The 21,335-nt window shown below is 50.0% G+C and overlaps 1 protein-coding gene across 2 annotated transcripts in view; it reads left to right on the forward strand.

The window, feature by feature from the left end:
- Positions 1-2,507: 2,507 nt before the first annotated feature.
- The window catches only part of ULK1 (unc-51 like autophagy activating kinase 1), a 74,916-nt gene continuing 56,088 nt past the window's right edge, over positions 2,508-21,335 (forward strand). Inside the window, exons 1-5 of one of the 2 annotated variants that reach the window (XM_077307260.1) lie at positions 2,508-2,928; positions 3,299-3,723; positions 5,075-5,167; positions 5,466-5,507; positions 20,073-20,105. In XM_077307260.1, coding sequence (XP_077163375.1) covers positions 3,634-3,723; positions 5,075-5,167; positions 5,466-5,507; positions 20,073-20,105 — 258 coding nt within the window. In that variant the 5' untranslated portion in view covers positions 2,508-2,928; positions 3,299-3,633. Of the gene's footprint in view, positions 3,724-5,074; positions 5,168-5,465; positions 5,508-20,072; positions 20,106-21,335 lie in introns of both variants that reach the window. The other variant, XM_077307259.1, reaches the window with a different exon arrangement.

The following is a 21,335-nucleotide window of genomic DNA, read 5'->3' on the forward strand; positions in this document are numbered from 1 at the left end:
GCCGGCCTTATCAGAAGGACTCTGATCCGTGAAAACTTATGAAAGAATTAAACTGTGTCCGTCCCCGAAGCACCATAAAACTACTGGGTTGTTTTTCATGTGCTCTTTTACGCGATGGACGCTTTTGTGAAGAAAGAGGCCGTGCCATCTTAATGTGGTGCTTAAGAGCAGTGGCTTCTTATCTGGCAAGCCAGGTCTGATTCCCTGCTCCTCCTCATGCAGCCAACTGGGTGACCTTGGGCTCCTCACAGCCCTGATGAGTGTTGTTCTCACAGAGCTCTCCCAGCCTCACGAACCTTTAAGACCAACAACATTTTATTCAAGGCATGAACTTTCACGTGTACACATACTTCCTCAGTGGGGAGAAGAAGGCGAATGTAAACCGCTTTGAGACTCCTCTGGGTAGTGAAAAGCGGGGTATAAAACCAACTCTTCTTCTTCAGTTGGCAGAGCCACACGGTACAAAGAGACAGGGGGGAGAGAGGTCAGCCTCTCCTTCTGTGTCGGGTGGTGCTGGAGAGCAGTTCAGGTCAAAAGAATCCAGAATCCCACCGGAGATGCTCCAGGGACCACTTGGTATTTATTAGTTATCATATGGCACTTAGGGTGGCCTAAGCTTGTCCATCTGCCAGCCAAGAGACGTTCAGAGCTGGTTTGCCGTTGCCTGCCCCTGCGTCATGACCCTGGCATTCCTTGCAGGCCATCCTTCCAAGCACTAGCCGGGCCCGACCCCGCTTAGCTTCCAACAGGTTCCGGCTTGTCCAGGTTTCCCAGGTCGAGAGGACCACTCCCAAATGTTGTCGAATTTGCAAATCTGGATGAATCTGCCTAGCGTCCCTCAGCAGGATGGTGTAACTGTCAAAGAGGTGGATTAGGAGAGCCAGTTTTGAGTCCCCGTTCTACCATGGAAACTGGCTCGGTGACCCCAAGCTGGTCATTTCCTTTCCACCTAGCTTTGATGGATTTGATGGGCAATTTGCTTTCACCCCTGGGGGGCTTTTCTCCATTCTGGATCGTCCAGGGCAGGGGATCCTCTTAATCTGCTCATGACATTCTCTTAATGGAAAGAAAGCAACCGGTCCAAACGGATGAAGGGAGAATCCTCTTCAGCTATCAGGCAGTGCTCACAAAAAAGCCCTCTGGCAACCTGTGCTAAAGTTGTCACAATAGGAAGGAACATTCTGTTATCGCTGCAGGTCAGCGTAGCCTTTTTGTCATGCAAAACGAAGGCCCGGATTTTTGGGGCAGCTCCATAAATCTCCTGGTTTGTCTTGCTGCCTGCCACAGGACTGCCTGAACAGTGGGTCTGTTCAACACCTGGCAGGCAACACTCTGAGGCTGGTGAGATACATTTGTCTCTGCAGGTCCAAGGCCCCCCAGGCCTGAATTAAGAGTTTGAGTTATGCGCAGTCTAATGTCCAGAGGGCTTTGCCGTGACACGTTTGGCCATCCATCCAGGCCTAAAAGGGCACTCCTTTGCACAATGACGGGTAAAAGGCCAGACACGGAGCAGGGCTGCCCTCCAAAAGGGCATCTCTGTGTTTCGCTCCTCCCCTCGCTAACACCCAAGTCCTTCTGGCTTCAGGTCATTGGCTCCTGCTAGCAAGTGTCACGGAAGTGAAGAACCTTGTCGTGGGATTTCACGGGTGAGTTTAATGACACGGAGGGGCAAGAGACCAGCCCAATGGACAGCTGCTGTTTTTGATGGCAGCCGTACGTTTAAAGTTACCCTATGTCTAGTCTGGCCAAGGAAATCTTTCCCTCTCTGAAAATATACGACCAATAGCCTGTCATTAGCCTAAGAACATCAGAAGGGCCAGAGAGAAGTTTAGATGACAAGTTTAGAAGTTTAGCTGACCACCGCCTTCCCTTCCTCTCCCCACGACACACACCCAGTGAAGCAGGTGAGGCTGAGAGAGCTCTAACAGAACTGCTTGGTGAGAACAGCTCTAACAGGACTGTGACTGGTCCAAAGTCATCCAGCTGGCTGTATGTGTCTGAAAGGGGAATCAAACCCTCCAGAATCCCCGTCCGAAGTGCCCAGTGGGAACATCTGGAATGAGCCAGTGTTTAAGACTGGGCAACCGTTCCTCAAGCCTTAAACATTTTCACAACTAGCCTAATGTTGAAAATGTTCACGGGATTGATTTTTTACTATCAATTTTTTTTGCATTGCTTACTTAATGATGGTGCACATCGCCCTGAGCTATTAAATAATAATAATAATAATAATAATAATAATAATAATAATAATAATAATAATAATAATAATAATAATAATAATAATAATAACGGTCTTTTCAGCCCCGCCACCCGGCTTCCCGGGGGGAGGCGAGCCAGGCCAGCCCGGCTGTGCTGCGGGCGAGTCTTTAAAGGGCTCCGCACTTCCCCGCCGTGGCCTTTAGGCGGCTGCCGTCTCCGCGTCTCTCTCGGTCTCCCCGTCTGCCTCCGTCTCCGAGGCGCGCCCACGGCGCCTGCGCCGCCCTCCCCAGCCAGCCAGCCAGCAGCCAGCCAGCCAGCCGGCCGGCCAGCCCATTCGGAGGCGACGCGAAGAGCGGGCGGGCGGGCGAGTGATCGAGCGAGCGAGCGGCGGAGCTCTCCAGCGCCCCGGGAGGAGCCGGGCGGCGATCTTTTGTCTGCCCGGGCAGGCACGGCGGCCGGAGACGCCGCCAGAAGCGAGAAGCGAGAAGCGCCAAGCGGCCGGGCACCTGCGCAGCGCCGGCCAGCCTTCCCAGCGGGGCGGCGCGCATCTGGCCAGCTGTTGGCCCCGCGGACGGACCAGCCAGCCGCTGCTGGGGAAGGAGGAAAGGGGGGGGAGGCCCGGCCAAGCTAAGCCAAGCCAAGCCAAGCCAAGCGGCCGGCTCTTAAGGTGGACGCCTCCGCGGTGCGCCTTTGCCTGCTCTTAAGGTGGAGCCTTTCCTGGCCAAGGTGAAATTGACATCCAGGTCGGAAGTACTTTTTTTGGGGGGGGGGGTTGTTTGCTTTGGTTTTGTACAGCGCTTTTGCCTCGTCCTGCTTTTCCCAACAAGACAGCGCTTCCTCTGGAACTGGATCTTTCGCCTCTGTTCGTCTCCCCGACGGCGGGTCGGATCCGGCCAGGGAGGGAGGAGGCGAAGAAGCCCTTTTGAAACGTCCCTCTTTCCCCCCTCCTGGCCGGAGAATGGGGCAAGTTTGCTAGCACCGACGGAGCTCCTGGTCCTGCGTGTTTTTGTTTGTTTTGTCTTCTTCTTTTTCTTCTTGCCCCCTTCTCTCCTCTCGCCCCCTCCGTGACCATGACTAAAACCCGGCCTTTTTGCAGAAAGAGGCAGCCGACGGAAGAAGCCCAGCTGGGAATTGAGAGCCAGGAATTTAGCAGCCGAGAACTGGACAGGAGAGAAGGTTTACTTTCCCAACAAGTTTCTAGTTCGTCCTGATCGTGCTGGAGAGGAGGGGGAGGGGCGCCTTCGGAAAAAAAAATTAAGGTTATTATTCCTGATTTATTCATTTTTTAAAAAGGAAAGAAATAAAAACAGAGAAGGGGAGACTTTGGGCGGCCGTCCGGCATCTGTTTCTCCCCTTGTTTTCATCCGGACGTATTTCCTCCCCCTTGTTGTTACTGACCGCTTTCAAGAGCCAAAGGAGGACTAAAAAGACATGGAAACTGTTGGGAAATTTGAATTCAGTCGGAAGGACTTGATCGGCCATGGAGCTTTCGCGGTGGTTTTCAAAGGGAGACACAAAGAGGTAAGTCGAAATAGGTAAACATAGGCTTTCCCTCCATTCCTTCCCCCCCCCTTTTCCCACACCATTGATCTGGGAGGCTGTTTTGCATTCTGTTTTGGGGTGTTCGTTTGGGAGACGAGTAGCTATTATGGATTCACCGCCTCATTTTATACGTTGAGGGAGAGACCTGTTTTGGTTGGCATTTAAAAACAATAATCTACTTCCCCCCCCCCATTCATATTAGACTGTCTAATCCAGGGGTAGTTAAACTGCGGCCCTCCAGATCTCCATGGACTACAATTCCCATGAGCCTCTGCCAGTGCTGGAGGGCCGCAGTTTGACTACTCCTGGGAAAGTTCTGTTCCTGCATGGAAGAACTTGGGCAAAAGTGCATAGATTTGAATCCTCTGCCCTTGGTAGGCCTGTAGTTTCCCTACAGGGAATTGCAAACAACAAAACAAAACAAGCAGCAAGGGACAGACACACAACAGCCTGTCTGGGTTTCCACACCGTTCTTCCTTCCAGATGCAGGGCCTTGAAATCCCAAAAGGCTTTCTTCCAAGGAAATGAGGTCAGGTCCACAGCAAATCCCTTAGTGGGATCTACTCAGAAGTAAATCCCACTTGACATCCAGAGAATGCCCTTCCAAGAAAATGAGATGGGAGAGTCCAATGAGCTGCAAGGTTTTTAATTTTAACACCCCCCCCCCCAAACAAAACACCTTTATTGCTATTTTTCTAAAGTAACTTTTGGAGTTGGTGGATTGGGGTGTGTGTGTGTGTGATTCTCCATCACAGCCCCCAAATCCTGGGACTCAGAACAGGCAAACAGAACCAGGCCTCAACTCCTCAGCCTGCCCAGCTGGGATCTAAAGCTGCAGGAGAGCCAGCAAACATTACAGTCTGGAATTATAAATATTCAGTTTGGGTGTCTTGGAGACCAGAAGGTATGCCTGCAGCCCTTCTGCTGTCGATATCCAGAGAGCTGGAATCGTTTTAAGGGTATTTCTAGCTTATCCCTAAAGACTTGTCCGTGTGGCCTTCGTGTCCTTACATTTTGATCTGCCTCGCCTTCATTGTTTTGGTTAAACAAAAGACATGCAGCCAGTCAGCGGGTTTCAAATGTGTATATCTATGTGCGTATTCGAAACATAGAATGCAAATTCTGGTAGTGGCTTAATTAAAAAGATAACAGCCCTGTGAAGCCTTTAATGGAATTCGTCTTGGGTTCCTCTGGGTGCCAACTCTGTCAAGGGCATGTCTGAACATGTACCGGTCAAGCGGCTGAACCCTTCTTGTGCTCTCAAGTGCTGTGATCCGTTCAAGAAACTTCTGTCTTTAAACTGTGCCCGGACCTTTTATTCCCTTTTCAGAAACCTGAACTGGAGGTTGCGATCAAATGCATTAACAAGAAGAACTTGGCCAAATCCCAAACCCTCTTGGGGAAGGAGATTAAAATACTGAAGGTAAATTCCCTGCGTTTCCAACCAGTTCCAACAGTTTTAATTTATATTTTAGCAGATTTACGGTTGAAGCTGTTTTATAGATTGTTATTTGACAAGTAAATCCATGTGTTTGGCTATTTTATTGTTTTTGTAACTGCGAAATTGATAATTTTTGACTTTGCTGGTCTATGACCGTAATCAAGATATGTCTGTTTGTCTACTGAAGGTAAAAATATAAACACAAATCTCAGGGCAGGGGCTTGTTTGTGCCTGGGTGTCTGTGGCATATACTGATCTGGCTCTCTCTCTCTCCTTCTAGGAACTGAAGCATGAAAACATTGTGGCCTTGTATGATTTCCAGGTATTACGTCGGGGTCGATGGGTCGAATGGGGAGGGACGGCGGGCGGGGGGGGGAGGAGGGGTGGACGCAAGATACGCATTTTAGATGCGGCCAGGGATTCGCTTGGAGACTTGCCCCAAAGTCTGCATGTATCATGAGAACAGTCTGGGATGAGCCCATATGTGCATCTGTGGGTGTGTAAATGCTGGAAACAGAATGGGAATACAATAGAATGGTAAAGACTCTTTGTAAATGCCATGGATTGATATGGGGTTTGTGGCATGTTTCTAAACGATGCTGGTTGCTCATGATGGTGGTGCTGCTGTTTTCACCATCTGTGTTTTTAAATGGTACAAAGTTCAGAATTAGTGTATACACACACAAGAGCAGGGGTAGTCAAACTGCGGCCCTCCAGATGTCCATGGACTACAATTCCCAGGAGCCCCTGCCAGCGAATGCTGGCAGGGGCTTCTGGGAATTGTAGTCCATGGACATCTGGAGGGCTGCAGTTTGACTACCCCTGCACAAGAGCATTGGAGAATAGCTCCTCCCATTCCCATTTTTCATCCCAGCCGTTTCCCTTCAACAATCCACTTGCTGTTAAACTGCCTATGGGGTTGGGGTTCTGTTGAAATAAATGCCAAGCTCCCAATTTGGTTAATGTAGGGGTTTTTGTGTGTGTGTGTGGTAGGGGGAGATGCAGGCGCGGCATTTCCAGTTAAAAGGTGTGGTTGTAGGTGAGTTCCCCAACATCTGCATTTGAAAGGCTAGCAGGGGTAGTCAAACTGTGGCCCTCCAGATGTCCATGGACTACAATTCCCATGAGCCCCTGCCAGCATTCACTGGCAGTGGCTCATGGGAATTGTAGCCCATGGACATCTGGAGGGCCGCAGTTTGACTACCCCTGGCGATGGAAAATACCTCTGCCTGAGGTGGTGGAGTCGTAGACCATACTGACTTGGACAGATTTCACTGGGTGTTTCAGCGCCCGGTTGCATTTCCCTAGAAAACCTGTTTTGAAATCCTAGAGGGGGCTAGGCATGTGATGCTTGGCGCCAGAAATAAATCGAATATCCCCGGCAGAAATTCTTAGCTGTAAAGTGGTTGAGCAAAACAAGGGAGATGACGGATGTGCCTTGAAGGGGAGTAGTTCTTGTTGCGGTTTGAGCTTTCTTTGGTTGCGTCTGGATTGGAAAGGATTACATCTCCTGCTGCACTTGGCCTTGGAATCAGCTTCTTCTTTCTTTTTTTGTGTGTGTGTGGGGGGGAGTGCTGAGAAGTGCCGCCAAGTCAGAGGTAACTTACAGTGACCCTGTAGCATTTTCAAGATTTGAGACAGTCAGAGGTGGTTTGCCCTTGTTCCCACGTCATCACCCTGAGTTATTCATGTTAGGGAATTTAAAAATATAACTCCATGTATAAATCTCCACCTGATAAGGTCCCCCCTGCATGCAGCTGATGCAGTGAGCTCTCTTCTGCTAAAACGGGTCCTCAAATCCAAAAGTTCCCCAGGCTTTAAGGTGTCACAAGATTCCTAGTTAATCCTGATTTCAACCGCCACCCCTCCTGAATTTCTACCTCTGTGAAATTTTGGGGATCTGTCCCAGATGGGTCTTCTGGCTCCTGAAATGAAACCACAAGATAGAGGCAAACCCAACAATTATAGTTTGGATAGAAAGAAGAGCTGGGGTTTGTTATACCCCGCTTTGCACTGCCCAAAGGCATCCCAAAGCGGCTCACAAGTACCTTTCCCGTCCTCCCCCTGAAACCGACACCGTGGGAAGGAGGTGGGGCCGAGAGAGCTCTAACAGAACTGCTCTGCAAGGACAGCTCTGAGAGAACTGTGACTGGCCCGAAGCCTCCCAGCTGGCTGCATGTGGAGGGGGGGGGGAGTCAAACCGGGCTCTCCAGATTAGAGGCAGCAAAGCAAGAGTCTGCCCTGCTCAGATTTTGGCTGGGAGTCCTCCAAAGGAGGGCCAGGGGTGCTTGGCAGATGCAGAGAATCTCTCTCCTTGTAGCTCTCAAGTGGCAAGTGGCAATTAAGGTGATCCCCTAAAGGTATCACCTTAATTGCCACTTGAGAGCCACAGTGAATTTAGGATACTACAGGCTTGTTCGGAATGGCCCTGACTAATAAACCCTTCTGTGATTATTTTGCACGGGAGCTGGGGCCAGTTTTCCAAAAGTCTGCTTTTGTTTTGTTTTTTCCCTTTGCGTTTCTCTGGTATCTGCGAGAGCCTTTGCAGCTCCAGTTCTCCCTGTGCCTTATCTGGGGCTTGTTGTCCCGGCTGGCTGGCGTCACGTGGCCTGCAGGCCTCCTTGTTTGTTGACATTCCCTCCCGCGCTCTCCCATTGGCCCGGCCGTGCCGTGGCGTCATTGGTGCAACAGGATCCCCTGGACCGTTTGGCGCAGGGGACACGTGGGGCGTGCCGGGAGGTGTAGTCTCCGCATCTCGGCAGGGCTCGGCTTGCTCTTTCATGCGGCTGGAGCAAAGGACTGCTTTTCCCAGCGTGCCTTTCTCGTCTGCCTTTGAAAGGGAGGCTGGCTATTGCATGCGGGGGGGGGGGGAGAGTTATCTTGGGTCAGATAATCAGGAAGCAAATAGGTTTTGCGCAGTCTCTGGTTTCCAAAACAGAGAGGCAGGGTGGCCTTTTCCGGCTTCCTCCCCCCCCCCCAAGAAATGCAGTAGCAAGCTTGTCTTGCAACATGAGAAGAAACATTCTGCTGAGCGCAAGGCGCATGGAAATAGTTGGCATCGCTTTAAGTGCATGTCTCGCTTCTTACCCCCAAAAGATTTGCCTAGGGTGCATTAGTGTCCTTGCAATGTTACCTGTAGTGCCTCCGTCATTTCGATGAAACAGAAGACTAGCAATCCATCTGCAGGTTTAAAATATATATATGCACACTGGAAACCTTTAATCAAAGGTTTGCTGCAGAATGCTTTGGGTGAAGGCTGGTTGCTGATTATAAGACATCCGCTGGATGCTGAGTGCTTCCCTTCACCAGGACCTGCTTTTGCATTTTCAGAATAGGCCCCTAGTGCCTTGAGTACAACAACATTTGGCCCCAGTGGCACCTTTAAGACCAACCAAGATATATTCAAGCCGTGAGTTTTCGTGGGCAGGCACCTTTCCTCAGACAGTGGAACAGGGATCATAAGAGCTGCAGGCCCTGCGGGAGCTTTCTGCTTTCTGCAGGGCCTGCAAAACGGAGCTCTTCCACCAGGTCTATGGTTGAGGCCAGGGCAGCAAGGAAAATGCCCCCCCCCCTCCCCAGGGCTAGTGCCATTAGAAAGGGTTACACTAGAGCCTGGGTTGTTGTCAACAAAGGAGCTCCCTCTCCCTCCCCTATAGTGGATTATTAGATTGCTGGGGGGGGGGGGGATCGAGTAGTTTTACCGCTTTGTTTGCTATGTGTGTTATGTTTATGGGACATCTGTAACCTGGCACAAGCCGGCTCCGGGAGTGGCGGGGAATAAATGTAACAGCAACAGCAACAACAACAATAATGTTTTTATCGTGTTTATTGTATCTGGTATGTCCTTTTAATGGGGGGTATTGGGTTTTTATTGAGGACTTTGTGACCCGCCACGAGCCACTGGAAGGGGAGTGGCGGGATATAAATCACATAATATAATAAATAATAAATAAATAAAGCATACAGGTATAAGGAGAAAGGAAATTAGTCGCAAAACACTAAACAGCTTCCTAAGTCCAGGTATGCAGCATGAGAATGCTTTGCTAGAAAAGCTAATCAATCCTGCAGGTTCAGTTGCCGTTCAGTTTTGTTGTGCAACTTTCGACCTGCATGGTTATCCGTTTGAATCGAGCATCCTGACTATATCTTTTCATGTAAAGGAGCCAACTGGCTGGAACAATTCTTGTGTTTATTGTATTTTATTATGCCTGCTGGCTTTATTTGATGCCAGACGGTGATGCCGAAACGCATCTGGTCAGTGAAGGCATTAGTGGGCCTTGATTTTATTGAGGCCATGCCCTAAGCCTTGGGTTTTAAACTTGAGTCATAAATATTAGCACGATATTTTAAAAATGGTGTTCTACCCTATGTAGACTTCAGTTCTTTTCTCTTATTTTGACCGTTAGGAGGGTGGGGCAAACTGTGGCTCTCCAGGCTTCCGTTTTCCATGAGCCCCTGGCAATTGGCCCTGCCGGCAGGGGCTCAAGGTCATTGTAGTCCACTGACATCTGGAAGAGCCACAGTTTGGCCTCTCTTGTGGAGCTCCCTCCCTGGCCCAAGCCCCACCCCCAAATCTCCAGGGATTTCCCAGTACAGACTTGGCAACTCTATGAGGGGTGCTCGGTAGGCAGATACCTTGCCCAAAGCTTCCCCGAATCTGATGCCATTCCAGCAGGCTGTGATAACCGGGCCCGCTGACCTGCATTCCAGTTGCCGGGTAATGCCTCGGTGCCCTCGTATGAGGCCAGCGTGCCAAACAGGGTCATTGGGTTCGATTCAGTTGAAGACATCTGCTCGGGCACGTCTACATTACAAACCTCCATCTGTTTCGTGGTGACGGCTTCCTCGCAAGGAGTTTTGGGAACTGTAGTTCCGCGAGGGATCCCTGGCTCTCCGCTCCCTGACGAAATTACTGAATTTCTCAGACCGCAGCCAGGCCCAATGGTGGTGAAGCAGGCAGTGCATAAAGTGTCTTCATTTCATGATTTGTCTTTGGGGACGGGCGGGTAGAGAGATCCCCGTTCCAGCTCCGCTCCGTTTTCTTCTGCATCTCTGCCGCAGCCCCGTCCTCACGCATCTGGATCAGCAGAGCTCTCGTTCCTGGCTTTAATTTCTCAAAGAGCAAGCTCTGCGTTTTGAGGGACTTTTCTCTTCTCCGGCACAGTGGCTGCCTGCCAGCACCTGAGATATTTACTGTCTTGTTTGAAATCTGTTTCCATTTGCTCTGCGTAATTAATGATTCTAAAAATAGGCCTCTGGCTTGCTTGCTTTTCCCCCAGAAGGTTTCTCAGTGTGTGCTATTGTTCTGCCTTTTGGTGGGTCTCGCTGTGCTTTCTCGGCCTCCTTTTTGGTTGGCGCCGCCTTGCGACATCCCTTCGGACGCCAGGAAGTAGGTGACGAAACCACAGCTTGTGGCCTTAGCAAGCGGTGGCCGGGAAGCTGTTGTTGCATTTATTTTTCCAAAAAGAAAAGATTATTTTTAAAAAATGCACACTCCAAAAAGGCCCACTGCAAGTTTAGATTGACAAGGCAAGACTATTTCTGGAGGAGTAACACCCTCGCCAGGCATCCTGTTGAAAAGGCGTGTTCGTGCCCTAACAGGGAGGATTCCTCTTCCAGCCTAGGGTTTTCAAATATCTTGGTGTTCTGACCATGTTGTAATTCTAACGTGGGTTGCAGGGCAGACAGTCGGAGATCTTGCCAGATAAACCTAGTCTTAGGGGCGCTGGAGGACTTCATTAAGGCCTAGGGTTTCCACATTTGGATAGGGAGAATTCCGAAGGGTGGATTCTTAAACGAGTGGTAGTGTTGTGTCGGGCAATGCCACAGGAGAAGAGTTAAAAACAAAACAACAACAGGGCCTTAGCTACTTAGGAAGATCTGACCATAGAGCCTCCTGGTAATTCCTAGAGGTACCCTTATCACTTTTAGGTCGCTCTAGGAATCGCCCGGAGCTCTACGGTCAGAACTTCCTGTAAATAGACGAGGCCTTGATTTTCTTCTTCATTTTTTCCTTGGGACTGTTGTTTCCATTTGGCCCCAGGTTTTGTCACCAGTTAGTTGAAAATTTGGACAGCAGATGATCTCTGTAGCCTGGAGGTTTTAAGGTCCACATGGAGGGTGGGAAACCTCGCTGGTTCATCTCTCTGATAAAACTTTGAGAGGCTGGCAACCCTACTCTCTCCCCTTTCCCCATCTTTTAATCTTTTTGTGTGGGTAAGGTTCTCCCAACCCCCCAGTCCACACGATCTCTTGCACCTTCTGAGGCCTTCCATTTCACTCTAGTGGTATAGGTTGTCTAATATTATGTAAGGGGGTGTCACTTTGTAAATCAGCTAGTGAATTACTAATGAAATCCCGTTCTTATAATTAAGGTGTCCTCCGTTTTGTGATGCCGGTGGATCTTGAGAGCCCCCCCATCCCACTCCTCTCCTGACGGTCTAACAAAAGCAGCTGCGGTCTAGAACGGTCTCTTGGAAGCTTTGAAAATCTGTGTCCCAGTTCCTGTAGCATTATCTATTATTGAACAGAGCTAATGGGGTCAGCAGGAAGCAAAAAGACTGCCTGTGGTTGTCCCCAATGAAGGATGGAGAGGAATGGGTTATTTTTAGAACCAGAGAGATGATATTTGGAACAGGCTCCCAGATAGGTATGAACTATTCAGAGCACAAAGTTTGTCTCTGTGTGAGAGTGTGCTATGGAGGCAATTTATTTGGGCTCAAGCTGGTGAACCTTCTATCGATACATGACACTTGATATCATGGATGGTCCCAAGGGTCCCCAAGGAGTTTGACTTGGGACTGTGATTAGTATTGTCATCCAAATGTAGTTTATAATGTTGCTGGGCTCCCACTGGAGGGTGGGGAATTCTCCACCCCCCAAGTCCTGTTTTGGAGTGGCAGTGGGAAAAAAATACAAAAAAGACCACCAAGGCAGTGGTGTGACATCACTTCCAGAAAACCCAGAAGTGACATTACTGTGTTGTAGAAATCTCCTGAAACTCTCTGGTTTCTGTTGATTCCTAGAGAGGTATGGTGTCACTTTCTGGAAAGACAACTTATGCTCTAGTTTTGGGGCAAAAGTGAATTCTACCATAGAGTTTTGACCAAAAACCAGAGTGTCACTCCCAACATCCCTATATCACTTCCTGGAGATGTAGGGATTTTTAATGCTCTTCGAGCGTATTCTTGCTCCTGGTATATTTCTCTTCTTTGGCTGGTCTGTAGGATCTGACAATTTTAGTTAGTCTAAAGGTTCGTGTGGCTATGGACACGTCTGGGATTGTGGGGGAAACAACACAGTCCCTGATCCTAGAATCTGTAGATGCTGGATTGGAAGGATTCTCTGCCCGAGAAGCTCTCCTTTCACAAACTAGCCCGTGTCCAAACAACGAATCCCGGTTTGGCGTTTCGTTCGAAGCGGGCTTTCGGGTCCCCTCCCTTTGGCTGTTTTTCATCCGTGCTCCTTTCCCGAACCTTCAAGTCAGATGATGTTTGTCCTTTACAGTGCTCTTGGCAAGATCCTTCTGGTCACAACACAGCTCTTTGGAATCCTGGGTGGGTTTGGCCAGGCCCCCAACACCTGCTCGGAGGCCACGCTCCCTGCATGTGCGTCTTGGTGCAGTTTCACAGCTATGAACAGCGATAAATCTCCAAGAACTGCCTTTCTGAGACCTTCCTTGCATCTAGAGGAGGTCCTGGGGGATTCGTCGGTTCCCAACTGAGGCTGCTTCAAGCGAGGATATTCCCTCGCCGTGAGAGGGTGGGGCCGTTTGGCCATTTTGGGGACGTGACCGTCCCTCTTACTCAGTTGTTGATGTTTCCACCCGCTTGACAGGCTTCATGTTTCCCTCCCCATCACCTGACTGCGCATTGGGGTGGCATTGGCGACCGGGGCAGCTTTCGAGTCTCTGGACTTCCTTCTGGAAACCGGTTACTCAGCAGCCTCGGGGCCCATTTCCCAAGAGTAATTGGAGACTGGCATGTGGTTTTGTTTTTGCATGTGGCCGGTGGGATCTCAGGTTACCGCGGCCGTGTTGTTCACACGGCTGTTTTATCCGGGGCTCTGTCAGCGTTTCCATTATGAAAATATCCCCTTCAGAAGCGATATCTTTTTCTTTTTCTTTTTCTTTTTAATGAGCGGGTTTGTGAAATGCTTTTCAGCTGTCTGGCTGAATTCCTGGCCCGCTTGGGTTTCCTGGGATGACGTTCGCCTGCGGTGTAAGGTTTCCAGGCTGGCATTTGGGAAATGCTGGCAAGGTGTAAAGGAGAGGGTAAGCCCAACCTGCAAATGGGAACCTGTTCTTGTCATGGGAATAGTTGGTTTCACAGGTCTGATTTTAATCTACACGTGCCTCTGGAGAGGGTCTACATTAACCAAAGGGATAACTTCCAGAGGCCCTAGAACAGGGGTGGCCAAGCCGTGGCTCTCCAGATGTCCATGGACTACGATTACCATGAGCCCCTGCCAGCACACTGGCAGGGGCTCATGGTAATCGTAGTCCATGGACATCTGGGGAGCCACTCCTGAGAAGGGTGGCCAAACTGTGGCTCACCAGATGTCCACGGATTACAGTTACCATGAGCCCCTGCTAACTGCAAGAGCTCATTATAATTGTAGTCCATGGACATCTGGTAAGCCACAGTTTGGCCACCCTTGATCTAGGATCTTGGGAGACCCAGGTTCAAATCCTGACTCTGCCACGGAAGCTTGCTGGATGACTTTGGACTTGTCATACTCTCTCTCTTTCTCAGTCTACCCTACCTCACAGGATTGTTGTAAGGGTTCCCAGGGGTGAGAAAGGTGGCCGTGAGAGGGCATCCGTGAATAAATACATACAGGAGGCTTCTCTCTGCCCCGTGTGAACTTACAGACTAAATTTGAGCACTTGGAGACGCTACCTGGGAGAGAGCAGAATAACAGTGAAGGACGTGTAGAATCCATGACTCAGATGCAATTTTAATAATTATAATGATGTGTTGATTCGATAACCTGTGATTTTTTAAACTCCGGTTTCAAAAACCAAAAAGCCATTTTAATGCCTTTGATGGGGAGCAGCCTAAACTATTCCAAACAATGTGCAGACTTGGAGTCATCCAGACAGTTTCATCAGGCTGAATGGGTTTTTTGGGGGTGTATGGGGGGGCTGATGTTCACTTTTCCTCTATAGCAGGGGTGGTCATACTATGGCCCTCCAGATGTCCATGGACTACAATCCCCATGAGCCCCTGCTAGGGAGTGCTAAACAGAGTTATGATCACAGTGCCTCTGTGGCCTGTAGTGATCCGGGGAAGCTGCCAACAAGAACTGCCCTCCTCCAAGGGACAACCTTTCAGCTACTTCAAGAGAGCCATCATGTCCCCTCTCAACCTCCTCTTCTCCAGGCTCAACGTTCCCAAGTCCCTCAGCCTTTCCTCAGGCCGAAACAGCTACCCACCTGAAGCTGTGAATGAGAATGTCAGCCTTCTGCTGAAACTATGACCTGTTAGAGGAATCCGTATTGCTTTGCTGGGTTGGCCAGTCTAGGTAGCCCAGCACAAATACAGTGTTCCCAGCAGGGTAGGCTTTATCTGTGAAATGCATGCTGGGATACCAGCAGCTGTGCATGCACTTATCACAGCTGAGAATATCAAAGCTGCAAAGTAGACATGTCCTGGATCTGGCCTCCCTGTGGCTGTGCAGCTTAAAATATGTGGGCTTCCATTCTAATCTTTGGTGATATTTTATCCATCCATCATCTATCTTCTCTCTCTATCATCCATCCATCCATCCATCCATCCTCTATCTTTTATCATCTATCTATCTTCTCTCTCTATCATCCATCCATCCATTCATCCTCTATCATCTATCTATCTTCTCTATCATCCATCCATCCATCCATCCATCCATCCATCCATCCATCCATCCTCTATCTTCTCTATCATCCATCCATCCATCCATCCTCTATCATCGGTCATCTATCTTCTATCATCCGTCTTCTCTCATCTATCATCTATCTTTTCTCTCCATCATCCTTCCATCCATCCATCCATCCACCTTCTATCATCCGTCTTCTATCGCTTCCCAGATCTGGCAGGATGGGGCTAGTCTGAGATCTGCAGAAGCAGGGCTGGCTATTCCTACAGAAGCTGATATTCTTCTTGCTGGCTTTGACGAGAACCGTCACTTCGTTGGCATTTCCCTGGGGTTTCCAAAGGAGCCTGACAGTTTGCAGAAGGACAAGACACAAGGCCATTCAAGCAAGCTGCCTTAGTTGAATTGCACGGCATGCTTTTGTATCCCCGTGCCGGCCGGCAACTTAGCATCGGGACAACCGGCAGAATTAGGTCACCAGCGCTAGCCGCCTCCTGGTCGACCAGACGCGAAGCGTCGCTTGTCGTTAATGTGGGATGCTGAATAGAAAGCCTCCAGGGATCCAATTAGCAAAGGATCTTACGGCTCCCAAGAAAGGAAGGCCTGTGAAAATCCACCTCGTGTATCTCGGCAGGGGAAGGCCGCGGTGGGAGATGAGGTGCTCCGTTTTCTCTTGCGGCGGCTCGGAAGCAAGGCCCCCTTCTAGATTTGCAAAGAAGAGGGCCAGTGGGGAATAGGAAGGTCGGGCTCAGGACAAGATATATAAGGATATGGGATTTTAATGGGGTTTTAATTGGGGATTTTATTGTATTGGACTGTTATGTAACCCGCTGCAAGCCGGCTTGAGAGTGGCGTGTTATAAATCTAATAACAACAACAAACAAGAAGAAGAAGAAGAAGTAGTAGTAGTAGTAGTAGTAGTAGTAGTAGTAGTAGTAGTAGTAGTAGTAGTAGTTAGGGTTGATCTTGCTTAGTTTCCGAGATTTGATCCTGGAGAATTGGAGCCTGGGACCTTAGTGGGGCACAGTACCATAGCCCCCCCCCTCTAAAGCAGCCATTTCCATCAGGGGAACTGATCTCTGTAGCCTGAGCTGTAATGATGGTGGATCCCCAGGCCCCACCTGGAGGCTGGCATCCCTGGGTGGGACTACTGCAGACATCTGATGGGTTCCCCTGTGGATTTTGGTTATTGTGCCCCGTCGGGGTTGCCCCTGGGGCCACCCTACACTCATGCCTAGACTTTGCCCGCCCTTCTGGTTCGGTAGCATTTCTCCATCCCATTTGTGTGGGCGGACGATCGTCTGAATGAGGCAGGAGGAATCAGGATGGGGACAGTCATCCTGCAAAGAGGAAGCCGGGAATGTGGGTCCGGCAGCGGGGAAGAGCTGGTTGGATCACTTTCCCTGCTTGCAAAGATTGGTTAGAACTGGCTCAGGAGGAAGAGCTTCCGAGGCAGCTCTTGCTACAATAACCGGGGCCAGAGGGAGAGGAGGGACTGTTGGTGTAGCTGGAGGGGCCCGGGGTGTCTTACTGTGGTCATCGGGAGGGGTCTTGGTTTGCTCTGCATGGCAGGGAATGTGGGGTAGGGGGTACTGGGTCTAGGTTTGGCAACTCTTGGAGATTTGGGTGTTGGAGTGGGGGGAAGGAGAGGACCTCAGTGGGGTACAGAGCCACAGAGTCAACTGTCTGAAGCAGCCCTTTTCTCCGGGGGAACTGATCTCTGTAGTGTGGAGATGAGCTGATCTCTAATCTGGAGGGGAGCAATTCCAGCTGATCCCCAGGTCCCACCTGGAGGTTGGCATCCCTAGTAGGGAGGGACCTCAGCGGGGTACAATGCAACAGAGTCCTTGCTCTGTTCTCCCAGAGCAGTCCTCTCAGCCCCACCTACTTCACCGGGTGTCTGTTGTAGGGAGAGGAAGGGGAGGCGATGGGAAGCCGTTTGGAGACTCCTTCGGGTAGAGAAAAGTGGCATATAAGTACCAGCTCTTCTTCATGGACTCTGATGCTCCTGCTCTGGCTTCCCCTCCCTAAACCATGCCCTCCTGGGCTGCATCCCAAATATCCGGGAATTTCCAAACCTGGATTTAGCAATGCCAGTTGTCTTAGCCGAGTGGGTGAGCTCCCTGCCCTTCAAAGGAAGCCATGTGGTTCTCATTAGCCATTTTTGCTGCCATGCTAGAACAAAAAAAGCACCTTTCTACCTCTGGGATTGAGGAGCTGCACTTGAGGTATTGGTGGTGAAGCTGTGGTCCCCAGGTAAGCCATCATCTCGTGATGAGCTGGCCTTAATTATAAACAGGCTACGCTAATAACTGGCCTGCAAGATCGGTTGGGATAATGGCTAGCCGGTGTCTCTGGAGGTGGCATTTGGCTCTGGGCTGCAATTGTATGCATGATTATTTGGGCACAATTCCTATTGGATGGAGTGGGGTTACTTCTGAGTTACACATTCTTGGAGCGTGTCCTCATCCCTCACCAAGCCAGGATGCAAATGGCCATTCTGCCTGGGCTTGATGAGTTTATTTAGGTGCCTGCTCAAGTTGGCCATCTCCTCTGGGTGCTAAAATAATGCTCGGTGTTCGCCCTGTAGGAGATTGGTTTCCTGTTTTGTCCATTTCTGGTTTGTGGGAGGATTCCCCAAAGGTTGTTTCTGGAGGAATAGTTGCGTTGGAACTGCTTTGCGGGTGACAATTCTGGACAACTGTGGCGTTTTAAAGAGCTTTGTACTGGGGAAAGGAGTCCATTTCATAGAATCATGGAATCATAGGAGTTGGAAGGGACCTCCGGGGTCATCTAGTCCAACCCCCTGCACAATGCAGGAACTCACAACTACCTGCCCACCCACAGTGGCCCCAATTTCATGCCCCAGTATTCCCCCACCAAAAATCTCCAGAATCCAGCCAGGCCTGGAGGAAATTCACTGACCATCCCACAGGGGCAATCAGCAATTCCCTGGGAATGCAAGGAAGGGACACAAGCACAACCTTGCTTAATATTGTCACCCCTTGCTTACGTTTGTTGTTGAATCTGCCTTGAAGTGGGTAAAAAAAGCTTCTCTTCAAACAGAAAAAGCTTCTCTTCAAACAAGATACCAGCAAAATTGTCAGTTGCCAGTTGGGGCCTGCAGATCCACTGGTTTGGCAACCTCCCTACTGTTCCAGGGGTTTCCAAAACTGGGGGAAATTCTCCTCCCAAACAGGCAAGAAGCCTGGGGAAGAGTTACATTTCTGTGACACCCAGAAGTGCCATAGGGATGTTGATGATGTTGGGGAGGCGACGCTCTGGTTTGGGGGCAAAACTCTATGGTAAGAAGCTAATTCTACCATAGAGTTTTGCCCAGAACCCAGAGTGTCACCCCTGACATGACTGACATCCTGATGTCGCTACAGGATGATGTAGAAATTGCACTTTCCCCCCCAGGCTTCTTCTTTTCCCATTCCTTGTAAGTTGTGTCCCCCCACCACCATCTTCCACCAGCTGGTCTGCCAGACCTGGATGCCCTGATCCTGGGATATAAACTTTCAAGTGCTGAAGCTCCCTTTGTCAGATCACTAGGGAAGAAAGAATGGATTTCTATTCCTAGACTGTGATTCTGCACTCCTCATCCTCCCCCAAAAGGTAGAAGATTCTTGAATCAGATCTGTCAAGTTTTGATTTCTATTTTTCTAGACTTAGAGCAGAAGGCTGGGGGAGGCATTCCAACCGCGGTTATTTCAATAGTCGACTCCCTTCTGTTGTTTTGGTTATTTTCTGCATGTCCATTTAGCGAGTTCTGAAATCAAGGAGAGCTTTATTAATCTGCTTGTGCATATATGTAGGGTGGGGGATTTGCGCTGGCACCTTCATGATAGACATCTAAAGGTAAAGGAAAAGGTATCCCCTGTGCAAGCACTGGGTCATGTCTGACCCTTGGGGTGACGCCCTCTAGCGTTTTCATGGCAGACTCAATACGGGGTGGTTTGCCAGGGCCTTCCCCAGTCATTACCGTTTACCCCCCAGCAGCAAGCTGGGTACTCATTTTACTGACCTTGGAAGGATGGAAGTCTGAGTCAACCTGGAGCCGGCTGCTGGGATTGAACTCCCAGCCTCATGGGCAGGGCTTTCAGACTGCATGTCTGCTGCCTTACCACTCTGCGCCACAAGAGGCTCTTGATAGACATCTAGACATGGACAAAATGAAAAGGGGGCAGAGGAGAGCGATGAGGATGACCCAGGGCACGGTGACCAAGCCCTGGGAGGAAAGGCAGAGGGACCTGGGAATGTTCAGCCTGGAGAAGGGGAGGTTGAGAAGGGACAGGGTGGCTCTCTTGAACACCTGAAAGGTTTTCACTTAGAGGAGGGCAGAGAACGGTTCCTGTTGGCAACAGAGGAGAGGACATGCAATAAGGAGTTTAAACTACCTGTAGAACAATACTGGCTAGATATCAGGGAGAAATTTTTCACAGTCAAGAGTAGTTCAGCAGTGGAATGGGCTGCCTAAGGAGGTGGGGAGCTCCCCCCCCCTCACTGGTGGTCTTCAAGCAGCGGCTGGACAGAAACTTCTCCTGGATGCTTGAGGCCGATCCTGCATTGAGCAGGAGGTTGGACTAGATGGCCTCTATGATCCCTTCCAACTCTAGGATTCTATGATACAATAAACCAAAGTCTGAAAGGGAAAGGAAGGCCAAACCAGCTCGGCTCTGGGAAGCAAAGGACCATGCTGCATGACCAAACAACTTGCTCTCCCCCCCCCCCATGTTATATTGTTGGCTCCCGCTGTGTGTCCCTTCTGCTCTTATAGCCAATGCCATCCTCCCCAGTTACCCCTACGTGGCACGCAAAGGAAATGCGGTTCTCCCCTTTCCTCTCCCCCCCCCCCTGGCAAAGCAGGATGGGTGAGACAGGGCAGGGGAAGGTTTAACATAAATACGGGAATTGCCAAGATGGCTTCCTTCTCCCCCCCTCCCCCCCCGTCCAATTTATGCTACAGGCTTTGTTATCTAGACGCGCCACATTATAATCCTTTTCTTTTTCTTTCTCCCCCTTCCCTTTCCAGGAAATGGCCAACTCGGTTTATTTGGTTATGGAGGTGAGTGATTGGGATCTTGTAAGGAAAAATTTTCTCAGGGTTCTTTCTGGTCTAACCACACTGCTTAGGGAAATATCCAGCTGATTAGCAAAGCTGTGAGTCTTATCTTGGGTGGCCGACAACAGCCTGGGAAACTCGCAGAGATGCCGGAGCAGCGTTGGGGGAGTTTAGGGTTGAAAGGGACCTTAGCAGGGTCCCCGGGTTTCACGAAGCCCTGATTGAGCAAGCTGTAGCGAAAAGAGAAACTGTTGTTCATCAACCCCCTTTGCTCAGAGTGGAGCATTACAGAGCATTTTATACATCTCCATCATGCCTACCGCAGAAGCCTGGACTGATGCAATAATTCCATCTCCAGGAGAACTCCAAAGTCTCCAGGCCAGGCCTGGAGCCCCTCGCGGGGTATGGGGTTACTGGGACAGCATTACACAGTTCGAGTCCCTATCCTGAATGCTTGAGGCTGATCCGGCATTGAGCAGGGGGTGGGACTGTATGGCCCCTTCCCACTCTAAGATTCTATGGGTCTAGTTCAGCAGTGGAAGGGGCTGCCTAAGGAGGTAGGGAGCTCCCCCTCATTGGTGGTCTTCAAGCAGCAGCTGGACAAATCCTTATCCTGGATGCTTGAGGCCGATCCTGCATTAAGCAGTGGGTAGGACTAGATGGCCTGCATGGCCCCTTCCAACTCTTGGATTCTGTGGCTCTTAATACAGGAAGAGAGGTGAGACCTTGGACTACAATATGAAACTAAAGCCAATTTCCCATAACTGCATGATCAAGTAGAAAGTTGTCATCCTTTCCTTAAATGCCACTCTCATTAAAAGCGATTTGGCCTCTCGTTTTGGCATATCCGTACGGGGAGGTTGGCCCACCTTACGAAGGTTAAACAAAAATTGGCTGCTTACTCTGGCTTTCCGTCAAGGGACCCAGTTGGGTCAAAACGGTGGTTTTACTTTTTGCTTTGCTCTGAGCTGGTTTGACTTGCATGGAAAATCTGGGCACCTGTTTTTCCTGGCAGGCTCCTTGGGCCTGCAAACTGCCCCTGCAGCGAGCAGGATCTAAGTAGCAGGCACCGTTTCCCGCTCTGTGCCAGGAAAAACACAGAGGGACTGAAGCTCAGGTGGTGGAGCACTGGCTTTGCACGCAGAGGGCTAGTTTAAACCGTCCAGTTTAGCCCCTGTGTGAGACAGGGAGCTGGACTAGATGGACCATTAGCCTGATCTAGCAGGGCTGTTT

Source organism: Paroedura picta, chromosome 13 (genome assembly GCF_049243985.1).
Source record: "Paroedura picta isolate Pp20150507F chromosome 13, Ppicta_v3.0, whole genome shotgun sequence".
Classification (NCBI taxonomy): Eukaryota; Metazoa; Chordata; class Lepidosauria; order Squamata; family Gekkonidae; genus Paroedura; species Paroedura picta.